The 22,356-nt window shown below is 38.4% G+C and overlaps 1 protein-coding gene across 1 annotated transcript in view; it reads right to left on the reverse strand.

The window, feature by feature from the left end:
- KCMF1 (potassium channel modulatory factor 1) overlaps positions 1-22,356 on the reverse strand; it is a 68,762-nt gene that overhangs the window by 2,837 nt on the left and 43,569 nt on the right. Inside the window, exons 3-6 of the mRNA XM_058550811.1 lie at positions 18,845-18,984; positions 8,046-8,136; positions 5,421-5,606; positions 3,208-3,490 (exon numbers count right to left, since the gene is read on the reverse strand). Coding sequence (XP_058406794.1) covers positions 3,208-3,490; positions 5,421-5,606; positions 8,046-8,136; positions 18,845-18,984 — 700 coding nt within the window. The remainder of the gene's footprint in view (positions 1-3,207; positions 3,491-5,420; positions 5,607-8,045; positions 8,137-18,844; positions 18,985-22,356) is intronic.

Here is a 22,356-nt window from a genome sequence, read left to right on the forward strand (position 1 = left end):
CTAACTTGTTAAATGACTTAGGCCAAGTTCTGCTTAGATTCAGTACTGATTTTATTTCTCTACATTGCTAGTGGCAAAGAAAGGGAAACTAGCTGGAGCATGGGAGTCAGGAAAAGTAACAAAACAGGGAGAAGATGGTGACAGTGAAAGGAGGCCCAGCAGGCATGCACGACAGGTGCTTCCCCCAGAGAACCCACGTGCACGCAGAGCCCACGTTCCTCTACCAACTGGCACCTGCTCTCTGCCGCCCCATCTATGCTGAAGGGCGCAGGGGCACCCCGAAGTAACAATGGAGGATGCGTCCTGAGCACTTACTACGGTCAGGCTCTGTTCTAAGTGCTTTTTGTATGTATTATCTCTTTTAACTCCTATGAGTTAGGTCCTATTATTATTGACATCTTACAGGAAGAGGAAACTGAAGCAGAAGTTAAGTAACTTGCTCAAAATCTCATAGGGGTCAAGTTCAAACCCACTGAATGATTCAATCTATGGCTCAGAAAAATTAAAAAGATCTAAATTTCAGAACTTAAGGAAAGCAAAGGATCTGGAAGGTAATTACATAGAAGCCATTAAATCCACATTGAAGGGAAATGACTGATGACATTTATGGTGAAAACCAAATTAAGAATATCACAAGAGAGTATCTAATGGAATAGGAGACTGAGCAACAGGCTACATATTCTCAATCAGAACTATAAAAGTGTTAAGAACTGAAATACATTCCACATCCTTAGCTTTGGAAAGGGACTTTGGTAAAGAAAAACAAATCTAAAGTCAAACTTGTCATAGAAAGATAAAGGAAGTGCAGACGACTACATAGTCAGCACGCAACCTAGAAACATACAGGCTGAGACCCCTAACCCCTTGGGGAGAATGTAATTCCAATATTACTGATTTGATTTTTAGGAAATAACTGAGAAAATGTTTCATTCCTAAGGCGCTGATAAAATCTGGTACTAGGGCTAGATTTCCTGATGGGCCAAACTTCCTTTGGGATCTAGAAATAACTGCCAAGCTTGTAAGGATGTTCAAATTGGGGTTAGCAAAACTAGCTGGCTCCATTACCAAAAGACTGGAATCTGGCATAGGTACCTAAACAACCACTTTTTAAAAGGTTAACCATTCTGGACCCCAAAGAAACTGCGTCCCCACCGTCAGTTCCAGGGCAACATGGACAGGAACCAGCCCTGGTCAAAGAGACCAAAGATGAGCCTCGAGACCTCTGGATATCCCATAATAGCTGTGGGACCAGAGGCCAGGATTTCCCCTGGAAACACTGCAGCCGCTCTCCTTGCCTTGAAGATTCACAATGCATGTTAATATATTTAAAGTTCTGAAAAGCCCAACAATAAACTCTTTATTTTTGTTAGTTTTGTCCAAACTTACTAGGAAAAAAATTGAATATAAGTAATTATATATATTCCTTAGAATACATAAAGTTCAGGGAATATTTTTGGGGAAATATTGCCTTAGATAAAGCATATGAGTCAGGATCAAATGATACAAGGAAAGTCATGGGAAGTGCTCTGCAAACTGCAAGTTACTATGCAATGTATCGTGTCAGATGACAGAAGCGGGCCTTCAAGAAGCTACAACCAGAATCCAAGGGGAGCACTTGGAGGCCACCCATACGATGGCCTGGGAGCTGGGCGTCTAGTGTAGAATAACCACACAGAGATAAATCCCAGATCAAGCCCACTGAGTTTTAGGAGGGGAAAAAAAAAAAGAAGAGGGGCAGGGTGGGAGGATGTCTTTTCCCAAGGGCACTGGCAAGCCATTCATTCCACCCACAGGTCAGTGAACTCTCAGTGGATATACATATTGGTGGGTCTCCTTGTGAAGCAGGTACCCAGATCTGGCAAGTCACAGGCCTGCTGTTGGTCGGCTCATGACAGCAGGGTGCATCCACCTTTGGCTCTGTGATTTCTTATGTTGAAGCAACAGCTTCTGGTAATAACCAGGCACAGTCACACAGTTACTGACTTTGCAGAAATAATCCAAAGGTAATCCACTTGAAACTTCCTCCTTAGATCCGTAACAAATGATACTAACAGGTAGCATCAATGGGGCCTTTACTATATGCTAGATACTGAGCCAGACCATACACACACCAGTAACTCCATTTAATGCTCAAAATAATTTTCTCTCTCATGAGGCAAAACTCAAGGGATAGTGATGATACAATTGAAGTTTGGAGAAGTGAAGTGACTTGCCTAAGGTCCAAACCAGTAAGTGGCAAAGCTGGGACTCTAGCTTTGCCAAACATTTTTTATCCTGCCTTCACAATATGTTATTTACGACTACACACATGTACCACTGCACTAACAGAGATATTTAAAAGTATGAGATAAAAGAAATATATATATAAATTATAATATTTTCTTCAAACATCCAATTGCTACACACACTACATTTTGGAGATAACTGATATAGTACACTAATCTTCTTCATTTTACAGTTTTTACTTTACATTCCTCTCTGTTCCACTAAAAGACCAAATTAGTCCACGTTCAGTATCTGTCGAGTCTAAGTCTCTACTCATCATTGCTCTTTCTAAAATCCTTTATATTCTTAAAAGTCACATAAAGTGCCTGAGGTTCTGGCAGAGGAATATATTTAATTGCTAACAGTAGTTTTAGAAGCAAATAAGAACTCTACTCCATCCAGCAGAGCTTTTCACTGTGTGTATTGAATATTATTTACACCATGGTAAACCATTTTTTAAAAGTTACTTTTGGGTATGCCAACCACAAGAATTTAAATCCTGCTTCTTCTGAAATTCCTAGGAGAAACCACCACTGCATCATGAAATCCTCTCCTATACCTTTCATATTTCACAGCAGACTGAAATTGGCAATGAAAACAGTGTTAATTATGATAATAAACCTATCTAATATGACCCATATTTGTAACAATATATTGTTTAAGCTTTATGGGCAGGATGAGAAGAGAAATTCATATCAGATGATATATACTGTTAGAACAAGACCACCAGCATTCCCACTTTATCTAAAATATTATTTTTCATTTTCTTGCAGAAATACTGAATATGCAGTTTTGATTAGAGATGTGTGAGTTTAATGGTTTGATCAAAGGCAGAGACTTTAAGAACATATATAAGCACAAAAGAGAAAAGATGATTTCAGACTGTATAGTGCTAATAAAACATTACTTCTCAAACAAAAGTTATCTTAATAAACGCACTACCTTGTTAAAAGAAATTGGGAATTCTGGATAGTTTGCTGACTGCCTTCTGTATTAGCTGTGTTGGTTGTTGCTGTGGACTGTGTGATTGTAGTGGTGACACTGCTTGTGTTAGTACGCCGGGTGGTGTTGCGTGCGGTCTCCAGCTGTTGCCGCGCCGCCTGGGCGTGCTGCCGTTCGAGCTGCAGCTGCATCTGCAGTTGTTGTAACTGAGAAGCGGAAGGGCCAGAAGAATTAAGCTGTCCTCCTGCAGAACGCCTCACTCCTGATAACTGAGATAAAAGCTCTGCCAACGGAAATGAAGACGATTAGTATCTACTTAAAATACTGAGGAAAACAAAATGCTACAGATCACTCTTTTACCTGAGGAACACCGCAAAGGACCGTCAACAGGCAGGTACTCATGGCAATATAGATTTTCAGCTTGGAGCTCAATATCTTTTAAAATGCCTCCTGGAGGCAGGCATTGTTGTGTACAGGGAATGCAAATATATGTGAATATTAACCCACATACTATTATTTTTGTTTTAAGTGAAACATAATAAAGATTGTTTTTTAAGCTATTTGCTTAAAAGACTAATTTAGTTATACTTTCTTTTAGTATTTTAGTAGATTAAAGTGGTTCATCTACTGCTCCAATCATGATATAAGCCCTCTCAACATGAGCTCCATGGAAGCAGGGATCAAGTCTACTGGTTACGACATTCCCAGCTCTTAGAACAGTGTCTGACATGTAGTAGGCACTCACACATTGACTGAATGATTAGAATTAAATCTAAAAGACCTAGATCATTTCTGTGACCCTTGTACACTGGCCTCTGCCTTCTCTCTCTGGTACTTTCTGGTACCGTCATTCGAGAGCACCACTGGCGACACCCAGTAAGGCTGACTGGCTCCAGACTGTACAGCCTGTTTAGTGGCCTGTCCCCATCCTGTCTCTCTTGTTTCAATAAGGTTGTACTCATCAAGAGTGATGTGGACCTATGTCCCTGCCTTCTCATCTAAGCAAGGTGTAGTAATTGCCTCTTGCACGTGCAGGGTCTACCTAGCTTACAAGGAAATGATGATCGCCTCGCAGACATTCCCAGGCTCGCAAATGCTTTTCATCGTTAAAACTCATTAACCCGGTATGCTTCTGTTTTCTTGCTCACTGTTGCTTTATCGCAGGGGTTCTTACTCCATTCTTTCATACAGTCAATCACTAAAATAAACTAATCTCCACTGACAGAATAGAAATAATGGAGAAAATTTCTCAATTTTGAATTTTGCTCCTAGAAATTACTTTAACATTTAGAGCCGCAGGTAAACATTCCCCTTGGTTGAAGAAATAGTTTTTAAATCCCCAAAACTCAGTTTATTTGGCTTATTGCACATCCAAATGCCCAAAGCACATTTGGAATTAAGATTTTACACTATCTCACATTTTAAAGAACATTTTATGAGGACAACGATTCCTAGTTTCTATCACAGACTCACGCTTCCCAGCGTCTCCGGGTGTTGTGCACGGTGCATCATGGCTTCCAGGTGCACACTCCACTACGCGCACACATCTCAGAACTCGCACAACTTCTCCGAGTCTCACCGCCCGTGTGCGCCTGGCGTCTTTCAGATTCTCAGGCTCCAGTGCTTGTTGACATTTTGACCCCCAACCCTTGTGCTCTGCTGCCAGTTTCCCAGGTTGGCCATGCATTAGACCCAATGATTTGGTTACGAACTACATGTTCAAATGTAGTTGTTTTTTCAGTAACATTTCCCCAAGCTATTAAAACATGTACTTTTCAGTGTGTTCCACAGCAATTTAGTTCAAAAATCAAAGCAAGGATAAAGAAATTCCTACTTGACTCTCTTCCATGAGAAGAGCTTAATTCTTTAGCCAACAATTAGTTTTCTTATCTGTGTACTTATGGGGGTTGAATCATGGAATTCTGGGGGTCTTTCAACTCTGAAATCTTTTATGATTTTCTGGGGTTTCAATGGAGGCCACAAATAGAATATAAAGCCATTTCTTATTATCTTATGCCTCTAAGTACTTAAAGAAATGACAGAATAATAAGAACTACTTTATGTTGTCTAGTTTTAAAATCTTTTATACTTATAAAATATTTGGGAATTTTGTGAAGGAATATAGGAGCATGATAAGAGATAAATCCCACAAAAAAATTTTATAGAAGCCCCCCTCCCCTCCCATTTCCTTTATTAATGTGAAACTAACTTACCAGCTATAGGATCCATGGCTTCCCTATTGCTTGGAGAATATGAACTCTGAGAAGAAGAAAGTCCACCAGTAGAACTGCTAGTAAAGTGCATGTTTGATCTACGAGCACGAGGACCTCCCAATCCCCGGCCAGGGTGAAACATTCTACGTACATGTCGAACACCACTCGATTCATCATAACTCCACAGTTAAGGAAAGGACCCAGGTATTTCACAGGAAGGCAAAAAACACCACCTGAGCCCTTGCTACATAGACATGCAGATTTCCTAAACTGTCAGCATTTAAAAATAGCATATTTATTGAGAATGCAAAGTCACAACTATATCTATGAGGGCTATTAACTCTAAAAAAGACACTCAAATATAAAGCAATGTGTGAGAGGGTGTGTATTGTATGTGTGTATGTTTTCAAACGGAAAAAAAGGTTCTCCAGGTGGGAAGAGATTTCTTCCGAGGCTCCCTCTACAACAACAGAGTAACTCCACCAGATGGGGTGCCTGGTCAGACACCCAACGTGGACATTCTCTTATCCTAATTCCAGGACTGAATTTCATAAATGTTTATATCTGAGGAACCACAATTAATAAGCATAACTTTTTAATCTGGGGAGAATTGTGCTAATATAAATGCTAATCAAATCTCAATGATCATATACAATGAGAAAGGAACAGTATGAATAATTTAAATTTGGAATTAAAGGACTCCTTTTGGTTATTAGTTTTAATCTGTCTTCAAGTTTTTTTTCAGTGCTGCTGCTAAGCAGAAAACTAGATTTAAATTTCTTATATAAGCAGAGACACAAACTAACATCACATTTATTAAGAGGTCAAATTTCCAGCAGCCTCAACCATCTTATATGGCTGAGTGTGAGTCAAAGTGAAGAAGGGGTCCCAAGTAGCAAACAGCAAAACTCATGAACACAATCTTGTGTTTCCACACAGGCAAAATGTGTGTGGGGGAAAAGCCAGATATTGTAGTAAAAGAGACTTATCTTTTAGGCTGGCCTGGTGGCCCAGCAGTTAAGTGTGCGCGCTCAGCTTCGCCAGCCCGGGGTTCACAGGTTCAGATCTGGGGCGGAACCGCGGCTCGCACCCAGGCGCCACTTGTCAGGCCATGCTGTGGCGGCGTCCCGTATAGACTAGAGGAAGATGGGCACGGATCTTAGCCCAGGGCCAATCTTCCTCAGCAAAAAGAGGAGGAAAAAAAAAAAGAGACTTTTCTTTCAAAGAAGCAAAAAGAATGGCTACAGAAGATAAATTTTTTTTGCTGGCTTCTCAGTGTTTCCGCTGATGGTCATTTAGGGACAGGGTGAGTGGCTCCGTGAGACCCTTAGGCACCACCATAATGTGCACTGTTTCACTGTGGTATTCTTGATGATGGCCTGGATTCTACAGAAAGTGATGTTATGATCTTTTTTTTTTGTGAGGAAGATCAGCCCTGAGCTAACATCCATGCCAATCCTCCTTTTTTTTTTTGTTTGCCGAGGAAGACTGGCCCTGGGCTAACATCCGTGCCCATCTTCCTCCACTTTATGTGGGACGCCACCACAGCACAGCCTGATACGCAGTGCATTGGTGTGCGCCTGGGATCCGAACCCGGGCCACCAGCAGCGGAGCATGCACACTTAACCACTAGGCCACGGGGCCGGCCCCTGTATTTTGTTTTTAAAAAGTAGCTGGGTGTAAAGTGTCCTTTAGGAAGAGTTCCATCAAAATAGTAAAAAAAAAAAAAAAAAAAAAAGTTCTGGCGCTTGAGAGGCTTGGAGAAACCACTCCCTCATGTCAAACACATAAAGTTACCACATAGTAGCACTTTTGTTTTTTTAATTTTATTTACTTATTTTTCCCCAAAGCCCCAGTAGATAGTTGTATGTCATAGCTGCACATCCTTCTAGTTGCTGTATGTGGGACGCGGCCTCAGCATGGCCGGAGAAGCGGTGCGTGAGTGCGTCGGTGCGCACCCGGGATCCGAACCCGGGCCGCCAGCAGTGGAGTGCACGCACTTAACCACTAAGCCACGGGGCCGGCCCAACATAGTAGCACTTGAAGAACCTGAAAAATTAGTATGTTTTCAGGAGAACTGCTATGCCAACATTTTGTGTTCTAGAACTTAATGGTAATACTCACTAGGAATCTACAATGTAACATATGCTTTCTCTTATTCTTATATTTTGCATAATTTCATCTTCTCTTGCTAACCAGAAACTCTTATAAAAATCTCACAAAAATGGATGTAGATGATGTGGGATATTCTATTGAATGGATACCAATTTCACTAGAGGCCCCTGAACTTGCTGAAAAAGTTCAGGATATAAATAAATTTATATAAAAAAATTATAAATTTATATAAAAAAAATCTGATGGTAATGAAGTAAAGATGATGTGCAAGTCAACTTTCCCTTAATGAGCATGGTTCATTTAACAGCCATAGCATATAAAAAGAAAAATAAGAAACTGCATCTCAACACTGAGTCACTTTTAGAGAAAGGTCAAATAAATTAAAATAATTTGGAGATTAGTTTTTCTCTTTGAGGACATCATCCTTATCATCCTTAAAAATAATTAAAATGACAAATGTCACAACAACTCTTTCCCTTGTTGCCTCTTAAAAGGATATTAAATCCCTAGGGGCTCTGTGTTCAAGTGTAAGATGAGCTGCAAAGTCATCCGTGACATGATTAGGATCGCCTCCAGGTAATGCTGCACATATTGGACAAATCTGAAAGGAAAATAAAGCAAGCAGAGTTAACAGGTAAACACTGATCAGACATCTTTCTGGATGAGTATTTTACTACAAATTTTACTATTACCAAGTTTTAACCAGGCAAAAACCCAGTAGATCATGAGCTAGTGAAAAGTCCTGGAGGCCTGAGTAAGAACTACAGTACATCCTGAACAACAAAAAAACAAATAACGTGATCAAAAAATGGGCAGAAGAAATGAACAGACACTTCTCCAAAGAAGATATACAGATGGCCAATAGGCACATGAAAAGATGTTCAACATCACTAATCACCAGGGAAATGCAAATCAAAACAACACTAAGATACCACCTCATGCCCGTTAGAATGGCTATAATCACCAAGACAAAAAACAAGTGTTGGAGAGGATGTGGAGAAACAGGAACCCTCATACACAGCTGGTGGGAATGCAAACTGGTGCAGCCTCTATGGAAAACGGTATGGAGATTCCCCAAAGAATTAAAAATAGAAATACCCTATGATCCAGCTATTCCACTACTGGGAATCTATCCAACGAACCTGAAATCAACAATCCAAAGAGGCTTATGCACCCCTATGTTCATTGCAGCATTATTCACTATAGCCAAGAAGTGGAAGCAACCTAAGTGTCCCTCGACTGATGACTGGATCAAGAAAATGTGGTATATATATACAATGGAATACTACTCAGCCATAAAAAGACAAAATTGTCCCATTTGCAACAACATGGATGGGCCTGGAGGGTATTATGTTAAGTGAAATAAGCCAGAAAGAGAAAGACAAACACTGTATGATCTCACTCATATGTGGAATATAAACCAACACATGGACAGAGAAAACTGTATTGTGGTTACCAGGGGCAATGGGGGTGGGGGGTGGGCACAAGGGGTGAAGGGAGACATATATATGGTGATGGACAAACAAAAATGTACAACCCAAAATTTCACAATGTTATGAACTATTAAAACATCAATTAAAAAAAAAAAAAAAAAAGAACTACAAGTGCATCAACGCTGTTACAACCAAAACAGACAATCTCTCAGGGTCAGACACCCTGAGACACCAGTTCTAGAGAGACAGATCAAACTTGAGCTCTGGCAAAACCTTCTAACAGCCTGGTCGACTCATTAGCATGGTCTAGCAAAATAGTTTCCATAAAAAAATTTTTTAAATGTGCTATTTAGTGCACATTCATGTTTGGCTAAGTCCAGTCTTCCATGGTAAAGACTGAGACATAAGCTTCCCCAGAGTAAGCTAGACTTGAGGGCCAGTCTCCAAACACTACAGCAGAGATCTTATTAAAAGATCACTTTGAATGTGATACGGTAAGACAGACAATGATTACTGATAACATGCAAATGTGCTCTATAAATTCATGGATGGGAGTTCCAAAGGGAAAGGATGGGGGGTGGGAGTCTGTTTTTAGAACCTTATTTCCCAGAAGGATAGGAGGTTGGACAGAAACTGGTGGTCAGATCAAGGTCAAAGAGGAGAAGACCAATTTCCCTGTGGGCTTTAAGGCAAGGGATAGAAAGAAAAAGTAGGAATAAAATGGTGTGTATGCAGGCAGAGCTCAGAGGATGCTTTAGTTGGGAATGTGGTTTCTGAAAGAGTGGTTTCAACAGAAGTGGTGAAATAGGGGGCAGGAGAGGGGAAGGATAGAAAGAATGAAGAATGAAGAACTTTCAGAGAAAAGGTCCTTTCTCTTCCAGAAACTCAAACGGGCAGATGATGGTCTAAGAGTGGTAGCCAAGCCTTGAAGTATGAAGAATTTCAATCTTAAAGAACAGAGCTAAGAGGAAAGGTCTGAGCAAAGGAGCATGACCAAAGGGAGCCTCAGGAAACATCCAGTTAAACTTTTAGGCTTGTGCCTTTCTGGGGATAAGAGAGTTGAGGACAAGATGTGTGATTCATCTTGCCAATACATGTGCCATTATCTAAAATCTTTAAACCTGGAGTAAAATTCGGGCAATCAGTTGACCTTATTGCCTGCTGACAGCAGAGTGGGAGAAGAGAGTGGCAATGGAGAAGAGAGTGGCAATGGAGACGAGGAGGAAGGGGAAAGGTGAGACTTGGAAGGACAATACTGGGGTTGGGGGGGGGAAAACAAACTAGTCTTATTTCTAGAGCCTCAGCAAACACAAATCCCCATCTTCTAACAACTAGAGAGCAGAAGTTCCCTGGGAGTTTGATTTGATACCAGTTCCTTGTATGCTCAGCCAGCTGTCCTGATTATCTGCCTCAGGACTGAGAAATCCTCAAGAAAACCTGAAGATGCTCATGAGAAACAACATTTAAGCATGACAGTGTGCAAAAGAACTAGGTAGGTCACAGTGGAACGTGCCCATGAGGCAAATGAGAGGAAGAAATAGATAGACACGTGTGTGCCTTTCTTAGAAGATGCAAGAAAGGTGGTCAGACATTTTTTCCTGTCAGAGAGAAAAGCAATTCTACCTGTTCACAAGTTCACAGATTATCAACTCTCTCTTTACTAGGAATTTGTACCATTCCTGTGCTGTGACATTGCATGGCAGTGTCTGATACACTTATTTTACTTTTCGTGTTTCTGTCTTGCCTAGCTAGATTGTTAACTCTTTGAGAAATCCAGAACAGTGTGATTTGTTTCTTATTTGACAACTGTGACCAGACCTGCTTAAAACAAAAAGACCACCAAGGTTTGAGAAGCAGAAACAACCTCTAGTTATTTAAAAATACAACAAACAAGCCAGCTTAGATATTTTTGAGACTCTTCATTTTGTAACAATGAACAGGTGCTGGACTATGTATAGTGTTATTACAGTATCATAAGACTACAAGTACAAGGTTTTTAAATCCTTGAGAAACATTCCCCTTTTGAGAATATCTGTCCAAAAGCTGTGGTTTCTCTACATCATCTTCTGTTTTTACTCTTTATTGACACCAAATATTTGATGCACCATTTCTCTGGCAACCATGTTCTTATAAGGGGCAACACAACTTCTTCGTAATTTCTACCCCCATTTTTCCCCATGCTCATCCACATAAGCATCCTGTTTCAAAAGAACTAGAGAATCACTCAAACCCTACCATCCTTCCCTTCCCAAATGACAGCCTAGGTGGCATGATGGTGGAGAAAGTAATGCCATTCCTCTGTACAGGTACCAAAACATTTCTTTATTGTCCACCAAACCAGGTGGACAAAGATTCTGGTTTTAAAGTTCTCTATTATCTGGCCTCACGCAGCTGGCTGATTCAATTTTATTTTCCACTATCTACCACAATAATCAATGCCTTCCCATCCCCTCCACCTACTATGCTCTTTCTCAACACTACGTCTTGGTTCATGCTACCTCTTCTCTCTGAATAATGCCATTCCCTTCCCATTTTGTCCACTTTTTGAAATCATACCCATTTTTCAAGGTCTACCTCAAGTCACAAAGCCCTCTCTGACTGCTTCCTGCCTTCTTCTCCAATTGTGTCAAACGAGCTAGTTTGGTCTTTAGACATGCTATAAAGTCTGTGTGGGTAGAAGGCATGTTTTAAATTTATTATCATGCTGACAGCCATTGTGCCTTACTCCAAGAATCTGATGACTTCAGAAAGCAATACTTCACACTTCACATATTAAACGTAATGTTCTTGGTTAACACTTGGAAAGACACATTCAGAAGTTATGAATATTTATCTTGCAAAAGACATGTTTCCCTTTCCAAGCTGTCCTTAATAACTGACCCAGGAACGATCCAGAACTGCATTTCTTCTGACACTATCCTTCTGAGGGCAATATTACGTGCATTATATTTTAATCCTTATACTTAAAAAAAAAAAAAAAGATGACATTCTACAGAGCTAACGACTACTAAGGCTAATTGGTAACTTCAGGTTTTTTGGATCTCTTGCCCAATTAAAAGTAGTTTAGGGGCCGGCCCGGTGGCGCAAGCGGTTAAGTGTGCGCGCTCCACTGCGGCGGCCCAGGGGTCACCTGTTCGGATCCTAGGCGCGCACCAATGCACTGCTTGGCAAGCCATGCTGTGGCGGCGTCCCTTATAAAGTGGAGCAAGATGGGCATGGATGTTAGCGCAGGGCCAGTCTTCCTCAGCAAAAAGAGGAGGATTGGCAGGTGTTAGCTCAGGGCCGATCTTCCTCACAAAAAAAAAAATAGTTTATCTTATAAAATCCTCAGATATAATGAATATAAGACTGAATATCAGAGTTTTGCTTTGAGAACATACATATAGCACTGGTGGAAAATCTATGCTGCATGGTTAATAAACTCCTTTTGGGAGCCTTCTAGAACTATCTAAGTTGTAGTCACTTGTACCTTAGCCATCCATTTTACCAATAAAGATACAGGTCTTTTCAAGATTTTCAACTCAATTATAATCTAATTTTCTGTTGTTGCAGTGAAATACTGAAATTATAATTAAGTATGAGTTACTTCATATTGAATTTATTTCTCTCCTCAGCTCCATTCTCCCCATTTTAATGCTTAAGTTAGAACTGTCACCTGCTTCTAAAGAGCAGCATTTAGAATGTTAGGGAGTTTTTGTTATATACAAAAGTTTTAATTTTCCTTACATTTTTATACATGATTTAAAAGTCCTAAAAAATAGAGTTTTGGTTTTAAACATGTTTCTTGGAAGAAATTTAAATTACATGTGCATGCTGATCTACTGGGAATTCACAAAACTTGAAAAAATACAATTTAGCCACAGTGAGAAATAACTCCAAAGGAGTAAGAGCTATCCTATTCCTTTATCCTGTCCACAGTTCACTCTAGATATGAGCATCTATGCTTACCTAGAAGAAAAACCCCAACGTAAGCTCAACGTTTTCTATCTTCCCTGGGGTAAGCTATATATTTTACTTGTAGACTTTGAGAAAGAAAAGGAAATGGGAAGTTCTTATTGCTTAATGGTGTCAATAAGAACCTGAAAGCTGTAGGGGGACAGAGGCAGGGAGGCAGTGCCCCAAAGCCAGCAACAATTTCAGTAAAGGATCAGAAATGAACTCTACCTAAGTTAGTGGGTTTATGTTGTTTATGATGAGTTTAAATTAGAGTCTGGCGATGACAGAAGCTTTGTAAGTTTCTCTTCTCAAGGGCATAACCAGTTTGCCAAGTGAGGCCAAGTTTGGTAGAGGTTCCTAGAAAAAATGACGTCATCTCTGAACAAGACAGGCATCTTCAAAAAATTTTCTTAACCTGTCTTTTTTTTTTTTAATTGATGTTTTAATAGTTTATAACATTGTGAAATTTTGGGTTGTACATTTTTGTTTGTCCATCACCATATATATGTCTCCCTTGTGCCCACCTCCTACCCCCATTGCCCCTGGTAACCACAATACAGTTTTCTCTGTCCATGTGTTGGTTTATATTCCACATATGAGTGAGATCATACAGTGTTTGTCTTTCTCTTTCTGGCTTATTTCACTTAACGTAATACCCTCCAGGCCCATCCATGTTGTTGCAAATGGGACGATTTTGTCTTTTTTTTACAGCTGAGTAGTATTCCATTGTATATATATACCACATCTTGTTCCAATCATCAGTCGAGGAACACTTAGGTTGCTTCCACTTCTTGGCTATAGTGAATAATGCTGCAATGAACATAGGGGTGCATAAGCCTCTTTGGATTGTTGATTTCAGGACATTGGTCATAAAGGAATCTTTTCGGATGACATGCCTACCCAGACTAGGGAAACTAAAGAAAAAATAAGCAAGTGGGACTTTATCAGATTAAAGAGCTTCTACAAGACAAATGAAACCAGAACCAAGATGAACAGACAACCCATCAGCTGGGAGAAAATATTTGCAAAACATATATCTGAGAAGGGGTTAATCTCCATAATATATAAAGAACTCACACAACTGAACAACAAAAAAAACAAGCAACCCAATCAAAGACTGGGCAGAGGAAATGAACAGACACTTCTCCAAAGAAGATATACAGATGGCCAATAGGCACATGAAAAGATGTTCAACATCACTAATCATCAGGGAAATGCAAATCAAAACAACACTAAGATATCACCTCATGCCCGTTAGAATGGCGATAACCACCAAGACAAAAAACAACAAATGTTGGAGAGGATGTGGAGAAACAGGAACCCTCACACACAGCTGGTGGGAATGCAAACTGGTGCAGCCTCTATGGAAAACGGTATGGAGATTCCTCAAAGAATTAAAAATAGAAATACCCTATGATCCAGCTATCCCACTACTGGGAATCTATCCAACCCGTTTTTTTTTAATCTGAGGGGGAGGGCAGGAAAAGAAGGGGTGATAGGAGGAGAAGAGACAAGGCTGACAAGTGCTTAAAGAACTCAAGTCAAAAATCTTCTGCTGGGATACTAATGGCTGTATCACCCTTAAAATCAAAAGTACCACTGATTTTAAACAAGTAAATGTGCTAAAAATAACTATTATTAAAAAAACATGCAAAGATAACAAGTACGCAAGATAGAAAAAAGTGATTTATAAAGTAAAAAGTATTTTGAGTCAAAAGTAATGAAAAGCACAAATGGTAAAAGTACCAAACCCTAATCTTCTATAATCTCTCTAGCTAAAAGCAGTTGAGTAGTGGCAATATGGTTGCCTGCAGCAACTATATATTTTAAATCTTACCTATTTCTCCACTATTATTAAATACAATACTACTGTTAGTTCACAGAAAAGCAGGCAGCACCCAATTGTGTTCTTTGATAAAGAAGAAATGCAAGCAGTAACAGTCAATTAAAGCCTATTTTCCCTTTAAATGTATATTTGGCTTTTAAATGCTTACCTTTCCTGACTACCTGATTATAAGTGTAAATAGGTAATTATAATATTTAAGAAAGTGTACAAGATTAGATTAGAAGATTTATAAAAATTGTGGTTTATTCTACTATTATTGCTCCTAATAAGGAAATATATGTGTTGGAAAGTTAGCTCTATATATCTACATATTAAAATAGTCTTTCAATGAAATACAGATATATTGATGGTCAAGATTTAAAAGTCCAAAAGGCAATTTAAAAAATGTCACCTCCCACACCCTTCATGCATAAATCATATCAGTCATGTTATTCTGATTTACAGTGTATTTGATCTAATACTTTCCTCTTTGTTTAATTTAGAGATCAAATGCATCTAATTGTTTATAAACAAATGCCACAATGATGATGATAATTTCTATTCTGTGCTCTATGGCTCCTTTTAATTGACACTAGAACAGATATTTAAATATTAAATAAACTATCAGGTAAAACTGATTATTCTGAATAATTAAAAGATTTAAAAGTCTTTTGATGCCATCATTTTTCTCTATAAGAATTATTATTCCAAATAAAATATCTAAAGTCAGATCGTGGAAAATTTCTAAAATCATTTTTTCTCCTTGATTTTTTTTTTTGCTGAGGAAGATTCACCATGAGCTAACATCTGTGTCAATCTTCCTCTATTTTGTACGTGGGTCGGCACCACAGCATGGCCGCTGACGAGTGGCGCAGGTCTGTGCCAGGGAACCGAACCTGGGCTGCTGAAATTAACCACCAGGCCACGGGACTGGCTCCCTCCTTGATTTTTATTCCTTATCAAATTACTATAATTGGGACATAATACAACCACGCTATTTCAAATATAAACTCAATTTGTTACAAACACATCCAAGTCTTCATTAAAAAGGGAGGAAATAAGGAAACATATCACTAACATATACAAAGAGCACCTAAAAGCTGGAGATACCCTAACCCCTTTTCTGGAGAGTAATGAAAACAGAGTAAATAAATCACAGGAAAACTAGAAAGCAAAAAGTTCCCAGCAGTGAACTATTAGAGGACTGCTGCAATGACCAGAGTAATGTATTATAACAGATTTCCAGAAGTGAGAAGTAAATGTTGGTGAACTTAAAGTGCTTTTACCTTTTAAGCATAACGTTCTTTGTATAAATTGCAAGAGATTTACTAAACAAAGAACTGAAAGATTAATTACACATCATTAATTAACGGTAAAGGCATGTTTCACTTAAAAACAACAACAGAAAACCCTGAAGACTTTCTAATTTGCTGCAGTGCAAGTCAGCTCAAATATAAGATTAAAGAAAAATTTCAGAGGAGCCACTCTTAATGCCCTTTCATGTTCAAAGAAAAGTTTCCCCACCATGTTTCTTCCACAATCCTAAGACTTCCTCAATAGATCCTTCGTATCTGCAATTCCCTTGGACCTCTACTGCTCACTTAACTACCAGGTTGATGGACTTTGATAATTACATACTGTGCTACTTTGCCTTTTAGTTCTTCCCACAGCCAAAATCCAGTTAGTTGTCCCAATCTACCAAATCTTGTGATAACTACAAGGGTTTTTAAGAACTTTTGTTTAATTTCAAAAATCACATTGTTATATTTGGTGTTTACGTAAAGACTCCTGAGACTATACTCAGTCTGCTTTTTAAGTTCTTAACTAGTAATTACCTTCACTATGCATTCTATGTCAGATGTTGTTTTTCATAGTATCTGGTTTTGAAGGATTCTCCATACTCTAAAATCAAAAGCCTCCTGAGTAATCTTAAATTAATCTTATATTGGGGCCCTGGAGTCCTTAGTTGAAAAAAGAGGCAGAAAAATATAGACAAGGATTACAAAGTTGTTTTAAAAATTAACCTTCAGTAGACTTTCTTACTAGCTATGTCAGGTATCAGTAAATGTTTAGTAGTGGTGAAAGTAATATCTGCAGTGATATATCCTCTTGCCCCTAAATGTTCCAAAGAGATGCTGGTTAGAGGAGAGAGATCCTTAAGTCCTATAGGAAAGTACAAGCTGGTGGTCTAGAGGACATATGCAGGAAACACAGGGGCAAAGCAAGATAGCAAATTGAGCATCTAGAAAGAAAAATGTAAACAGAAATAGAAAAGGAGATATAGTCAGTTGTTCTTGAATATAAACCCACACCAAAATGATGTAAGTTACTCCTGAACTCCAATATCAATATGAAAAACAGTATAGCCACTCCCCTGAGCCATATTCAACTTAATGAATGCACATAACTGAACACAACTTATAAGAAACAGATCACAAAACCATCTGTAGATGGTGAGTAGTGAATTCTTCAACTCGGTATCAGGTATAGAGGTGTGTAAACAAATTGTGAGTATTTACTTTTGGAAAAAAACAAAGGCAAGCCTGGCGGGGGTTGATTCTTATTTCAAAAAATGAATAATTAGCTTTTCATTCATGGAAAGGACTTAGATTTCCACTGGATTCTCCAGTTTTGGATATGGAAAACTGAGTAGTTGTCCTGCCCCAGTGGGGTGATGAAAGTATACACTAGGGCCAATTGGAAAATAATGATTTTAAGAAAGCCTAATTTATAATAAAGGAAACCCCTCCTTATTGTACCTTATTGTAAACAAAGCACCCAAACTTAACAGAAATTAAATCAAAGAGAAATTATTCCAAGTTTTCCACAACAACCAGGATGGAGATGCAATCAAGTCAGCATTCTTCATACTAGTATGTGGGACTGTATCAAAAGGAAGCAAAGTCATCTTTACAGGATAAAAAAAGAACGAACTAAGAACAGTAGTAAAACGTGACAATAGTGTTCCGAAGCTCCCCAAGATGCAAGACGGGAGCATTTCTGAGCCACTAGATAGTAAAGTTTGGCTTGAGGACTACATAATGCAAATTTACCAACTGTGTGAACTATAAATCTTATAACAACTTTAAGCATTGAACTAGCAATGTAAGTGGGAATGAAAGTGAATCTGTGTTACTCATAGCTGTACCAGCAGAATTGTAGTGGAGACAGAACAGAAAAGTGGTTAAGTAGGGACACTACGACCCAGAGGGACTCTGGCTGAGTTCATACACCTGGACCTGCCCCTTACTAGCTTTATGTCCTTGGACACACTATTTTATCTCTCTTGAGTTTCAGTTAATTTTTTTTTTAAGCACATTTTAGGGGCTTATTAGTTGATGCAATATGCGATTACTTGTGCCAAAATTCTCCAAATTCCGTAACTACAGTTCAATCTCTCATCTCACTTTATCTACTATTACCTATGGTAAACGGTTTGGGAAGGGAACTCTTTTGGGTACACTTTATCATTTCTTGAAGTTGGATGTGTGCTGACTCAGACGTCAAGTAAAATATCCAAAAACGTTTCAAGGCAAGACTTTGTGTATTATTCTGGGTCCGTGGTGTTTAGCCACTGGAAAAGATCAGAGTAGGAGGAACTTCTAGGGACCTCAGAGCTTTGACCTATGAAGCAAGAGATTTGATCTAATGAAAACTAAGTAATGTCAGTGAATATTACAATGAGACGTGACAATGGATTATTACTTAACACATGACAAAAGATTTTTAAATTTCCTCGTGAAGGTTCCTTATAGAAGAAAAATTTTAAGCAGATAGCAAGAATACTATAAAAAAAAGATATGTTGCAGGCTGGGGTGCTTTTAAACTTCCCACAATGCATTTACTGAAGGGCTCCTGAATTTGGTCAAGATTCCATACTGTGCTTTTAGCAACAGGGCAAGAAAGCCTCCTATGGACAAATGAGGGGCATTATCTTGCACACATGCAGCCTCCTAGGATGTGTAAAATTTGTTGTTAAAAGATAACTTTAATGATTAATATGCAAACAGTATCAGTACACTTAGCAGGAGGTAGATAATAATGACCTAGCTTTATTTATGTCAGAAATAATGTACTTTATGACATCATTTTATTCACAAGGCTGCTTCACTTACCACTTCTGTTGATGTTTCTGCGTGTTCAGAAGTAACATGTTCCTGAAGAGATGTCTCCGTATAGCCCATTTTTCCACAATAGGGACAAGTAAAAGACTGTGGTTGCTCTACAGAGAAAGCTTCCCCACCATAGTACAAATCTGAAAAATGAAGTGGAATTCTATTGAGAAATATTATTGTGAGTTTTTTAAACATAAAAAATGTAATGCTATGGTACAATCAGGTAAAAAAAAAAAAAAAAACTGTGCCTGAAATCTCCACCAACAACCTCACTCTTTCAAGGGTGCTTAAGTACCTCTCTGTTTACATCTGAAACATGCGTATGCTCCCAGGGACTCCATCACACCCTCTAAAATTCCTTCTCCATATAGCTACTATAGCCTTAAGAGAAAAACAAAGCGAACAGCTTTTTAGCCCTTCATTTAATTTGGAAGCATCTATTATTTCAAATCTGGTTCTAATTTTATTGTAATTTATTTTTTCTTTATCTCTGTATACTGTGGCAACGCCAGTGACCATACAAAGAATTAGTAGCGTGTATCATATACAAGAACACAAGTGGGGCCGGCCTGGTGGCCTAGTGGTTAAGAAGTGCACGAGCTCCGCTTCGGTAGCCTGGGGTTCAGAGGTTTGGATCCCGAGCGTGCACCGACTTGTCAAGCCATGCTGTGGCGGCGTCCCATATAAAGTAGAGGAAGATGGGCACAGATGTTAGCCCAGGGCCAATCTTCCTCAGCAAAAAAAGAAGAGGACTGGCATCGGATGTTAGCTCATGGCTGATCTTCCTCACCAAACAAACAAATAAAAAAAGACAAGTACTCAGAGGGAAAGAACAGATGACCATGATCAATATGCCAACTTTCAGATGCAGCTATTTGTCTACAGAACATACTATTCTTACAGCAGAAAAGACCCCAAACATTCAGTTATTGTAAATGCTAACGTGAATGGGGTACTCCCACAACACATTCTCCCCAACTTGGTTACTGAAGAATGACCAATTAGTAAGAGTCTGTGGGAACAATCTGTTTGCCTCATTAGTACATCTAAAGGAATAAGTCTATTTTTCTCCACTAGTAGCACAAAAGGAAATGCAATTGAAGTATATTTAGTATGTTACTTTACTTTACTACAATTCTTTACTACAAAGAATTATCTCATTACTTAACATGAAAAAATGTCTAATTTAAGATGATATGATCAATTTTGTGAGAAGAGAGAAAGGAAGAAAGTGTCCACTACCCGATAGATTTGTTCACATTCATTTTTAGGGAGATTTAAGCTTAACTATCTTAATATTTAAATATCTTAAATATTTACCCATTACATATATATTGACCATTTATTATGTGCCTAAGACTTGCCAGATTTAGGGTAGGTGGGGATAAATATATAAAAAAGAATAGAACTTCCTCACCTTATAAAAGGCATCTACAAAAAACCCATAGCTAACACCATACTTACTGGTGAGAGAATGGATGCTTTCTCCCTAAGACCAGAAACAAGACAAGAATGTCCACTTTTGCCATTTCTATTCAATATTTTACTAGGGGGATATAACCAGAGTAAACAGGCAAGAAAACGAAATGAAAGGCATCCCGATGGAAAGGAAGAAGTAAAACTCTCTATTAGCAGATGACATGACCTCGTACATAGAAAATCCTAAAGAATACCCTAAGAAATATTAGAACTAATAAACGAGTTCACCAACATCACAGGATATAATATCTATATACAAAAACCAACTGGTTTTCTATACACTTGCAGTGCACAATCAAAAAATAAAATAAAAATTCCATTTATAACAGCAAAAAGAATAAAATACTTAAGAATACACTTAATGATAAAAGTATAAAACTTACCTTCTGATAACTACAAAATTAAAGATGACCTAAATAAATGGAAAGACATCCCATGTTCATGGATTGGCAGACTTAATATTGTTACTCTCCAAGCTGATCTACAGATTCAAAACAATCCCTATCAAAATCCCAGTTGGCTTCTTTGCAGATATTTAACAGGCTGATTCTAAAATTCACACAGAAACTCAAAAGATCTAGAATACTCAAAATAATCTTGAAAAAGAACAAAGTTGGAAGACTCACATTTCTCAGTTTCAAAGCTTACTACAAAGCCACAGTAATCAAGGCAGTATGGTAATGGCATAAAGATAGACATATAAAACAATGGAATAGATTGAGAGCCCAGAAATAAATGGTCAAATTTATAGTCAACTGACTTTTCTTTTTAAACAACTTTATTATTTTTGGTATATAAAAATTGTATATATTTATGGTATACAACTTGATGTTTTGACATATGTATCCACTGTAAAAAGATTATTACAATCAAGCTAATTAACATATCTATGACTTCTACATAGCTACCATTGTGTGTGTGTGAGTGTGTGTGTGTGCAGTGAGAAGATTTAATTTAAGATTATCCTCTTTGAAAATTTCAAGTATACAATATTGTTAACTATGGCCACTATGCTGTACATTGGATCTCTACAACTTAATTCATCTTGTGTAACAAAACTTTCTACCCTTTGACCAACATCGCCCCCTGGTCAACTGATTTTCATTCAAGACAATTCACTGGGTAAAGAATAGTCTTTTCAACAGTTGATGCTGGGACAAGTGGATAACCATATGCAAAAGAATGAAGGTGGACGTCTACCTCATTCCATATACAAAAATTAACTCAAGTGGATCAGAGATCTACACATAAAAGCTAAAACTATAAAACTCTTAGAAGAAAACATAGGTTTAAATCTTCATGATCTTGGATTAGGCAATGTTTCCTAGATATGACACCAAAAGCACAACAAAAGGAAAAAAATAGATAAAATGGACATCATCAAAATTAAAACTTTTGTGCTTCAAAACACACCATCAAGAAAGTAAAAAGAGGGGCCGGCCCTGTGGCTTAGCGGTTAAGTGCACGCGCTCTGCTACTGGCGGCCCAGGTTCAGATCCCGGGCCCGCACCGCTTCTCCAGCCATGCTGAGGCCGCATCCCACATACAGCAACTAGAAGGATGTGCAACTATGACATGCAACTATCTACTGGGGCTTTGGGGAAAAAAAAGGGAGGAGGATTGGCAATAGATTTTAGCTCAGAGCCGGTCTTCCTCAGCAAAAAGAGGATGATTAGCATGGATGTTAGCTCAGGGCTGATCTTCCTCACAAAAAAAAAAAAAAAGAAGAAAGAAAGTAAAAAGACACCCCACAGAATGGGAGAAAATTTCTCCAAATCATCTATTTGATAAGGAACTTGTATATAGAATACACAAAGAACTATTAAAATTCAATAACAAAAAGACATACTATCCAATTAAAATAATGGGCAAAGGATGTGAATAGACATTTCTCCAAAGTAGATATATGTACAAATGGCCAATAAGCACAACAAAAGAGGCTCAACATCATTAGCCATCAGAGAAATGCATATCAAAACCACATGTGGTATCACTTCACACTCACTAGAATGGATACAGTCAAAAAGACAGAT

This window comes from Diceros bicornis, chromosome 12 (genome assembly GCF_020826845.1).
Source record: "Diceros bicornis minor isolate mBicDic1 chromosome 12, mDicBic1.mat.cur, whole genome shotgun sequence".
NCBI lineage: Eukaryota > Metazoa > Chordata > Mammalia > Perissodactyla > Rhinocerotidae > Diceros > Diceros bicornis.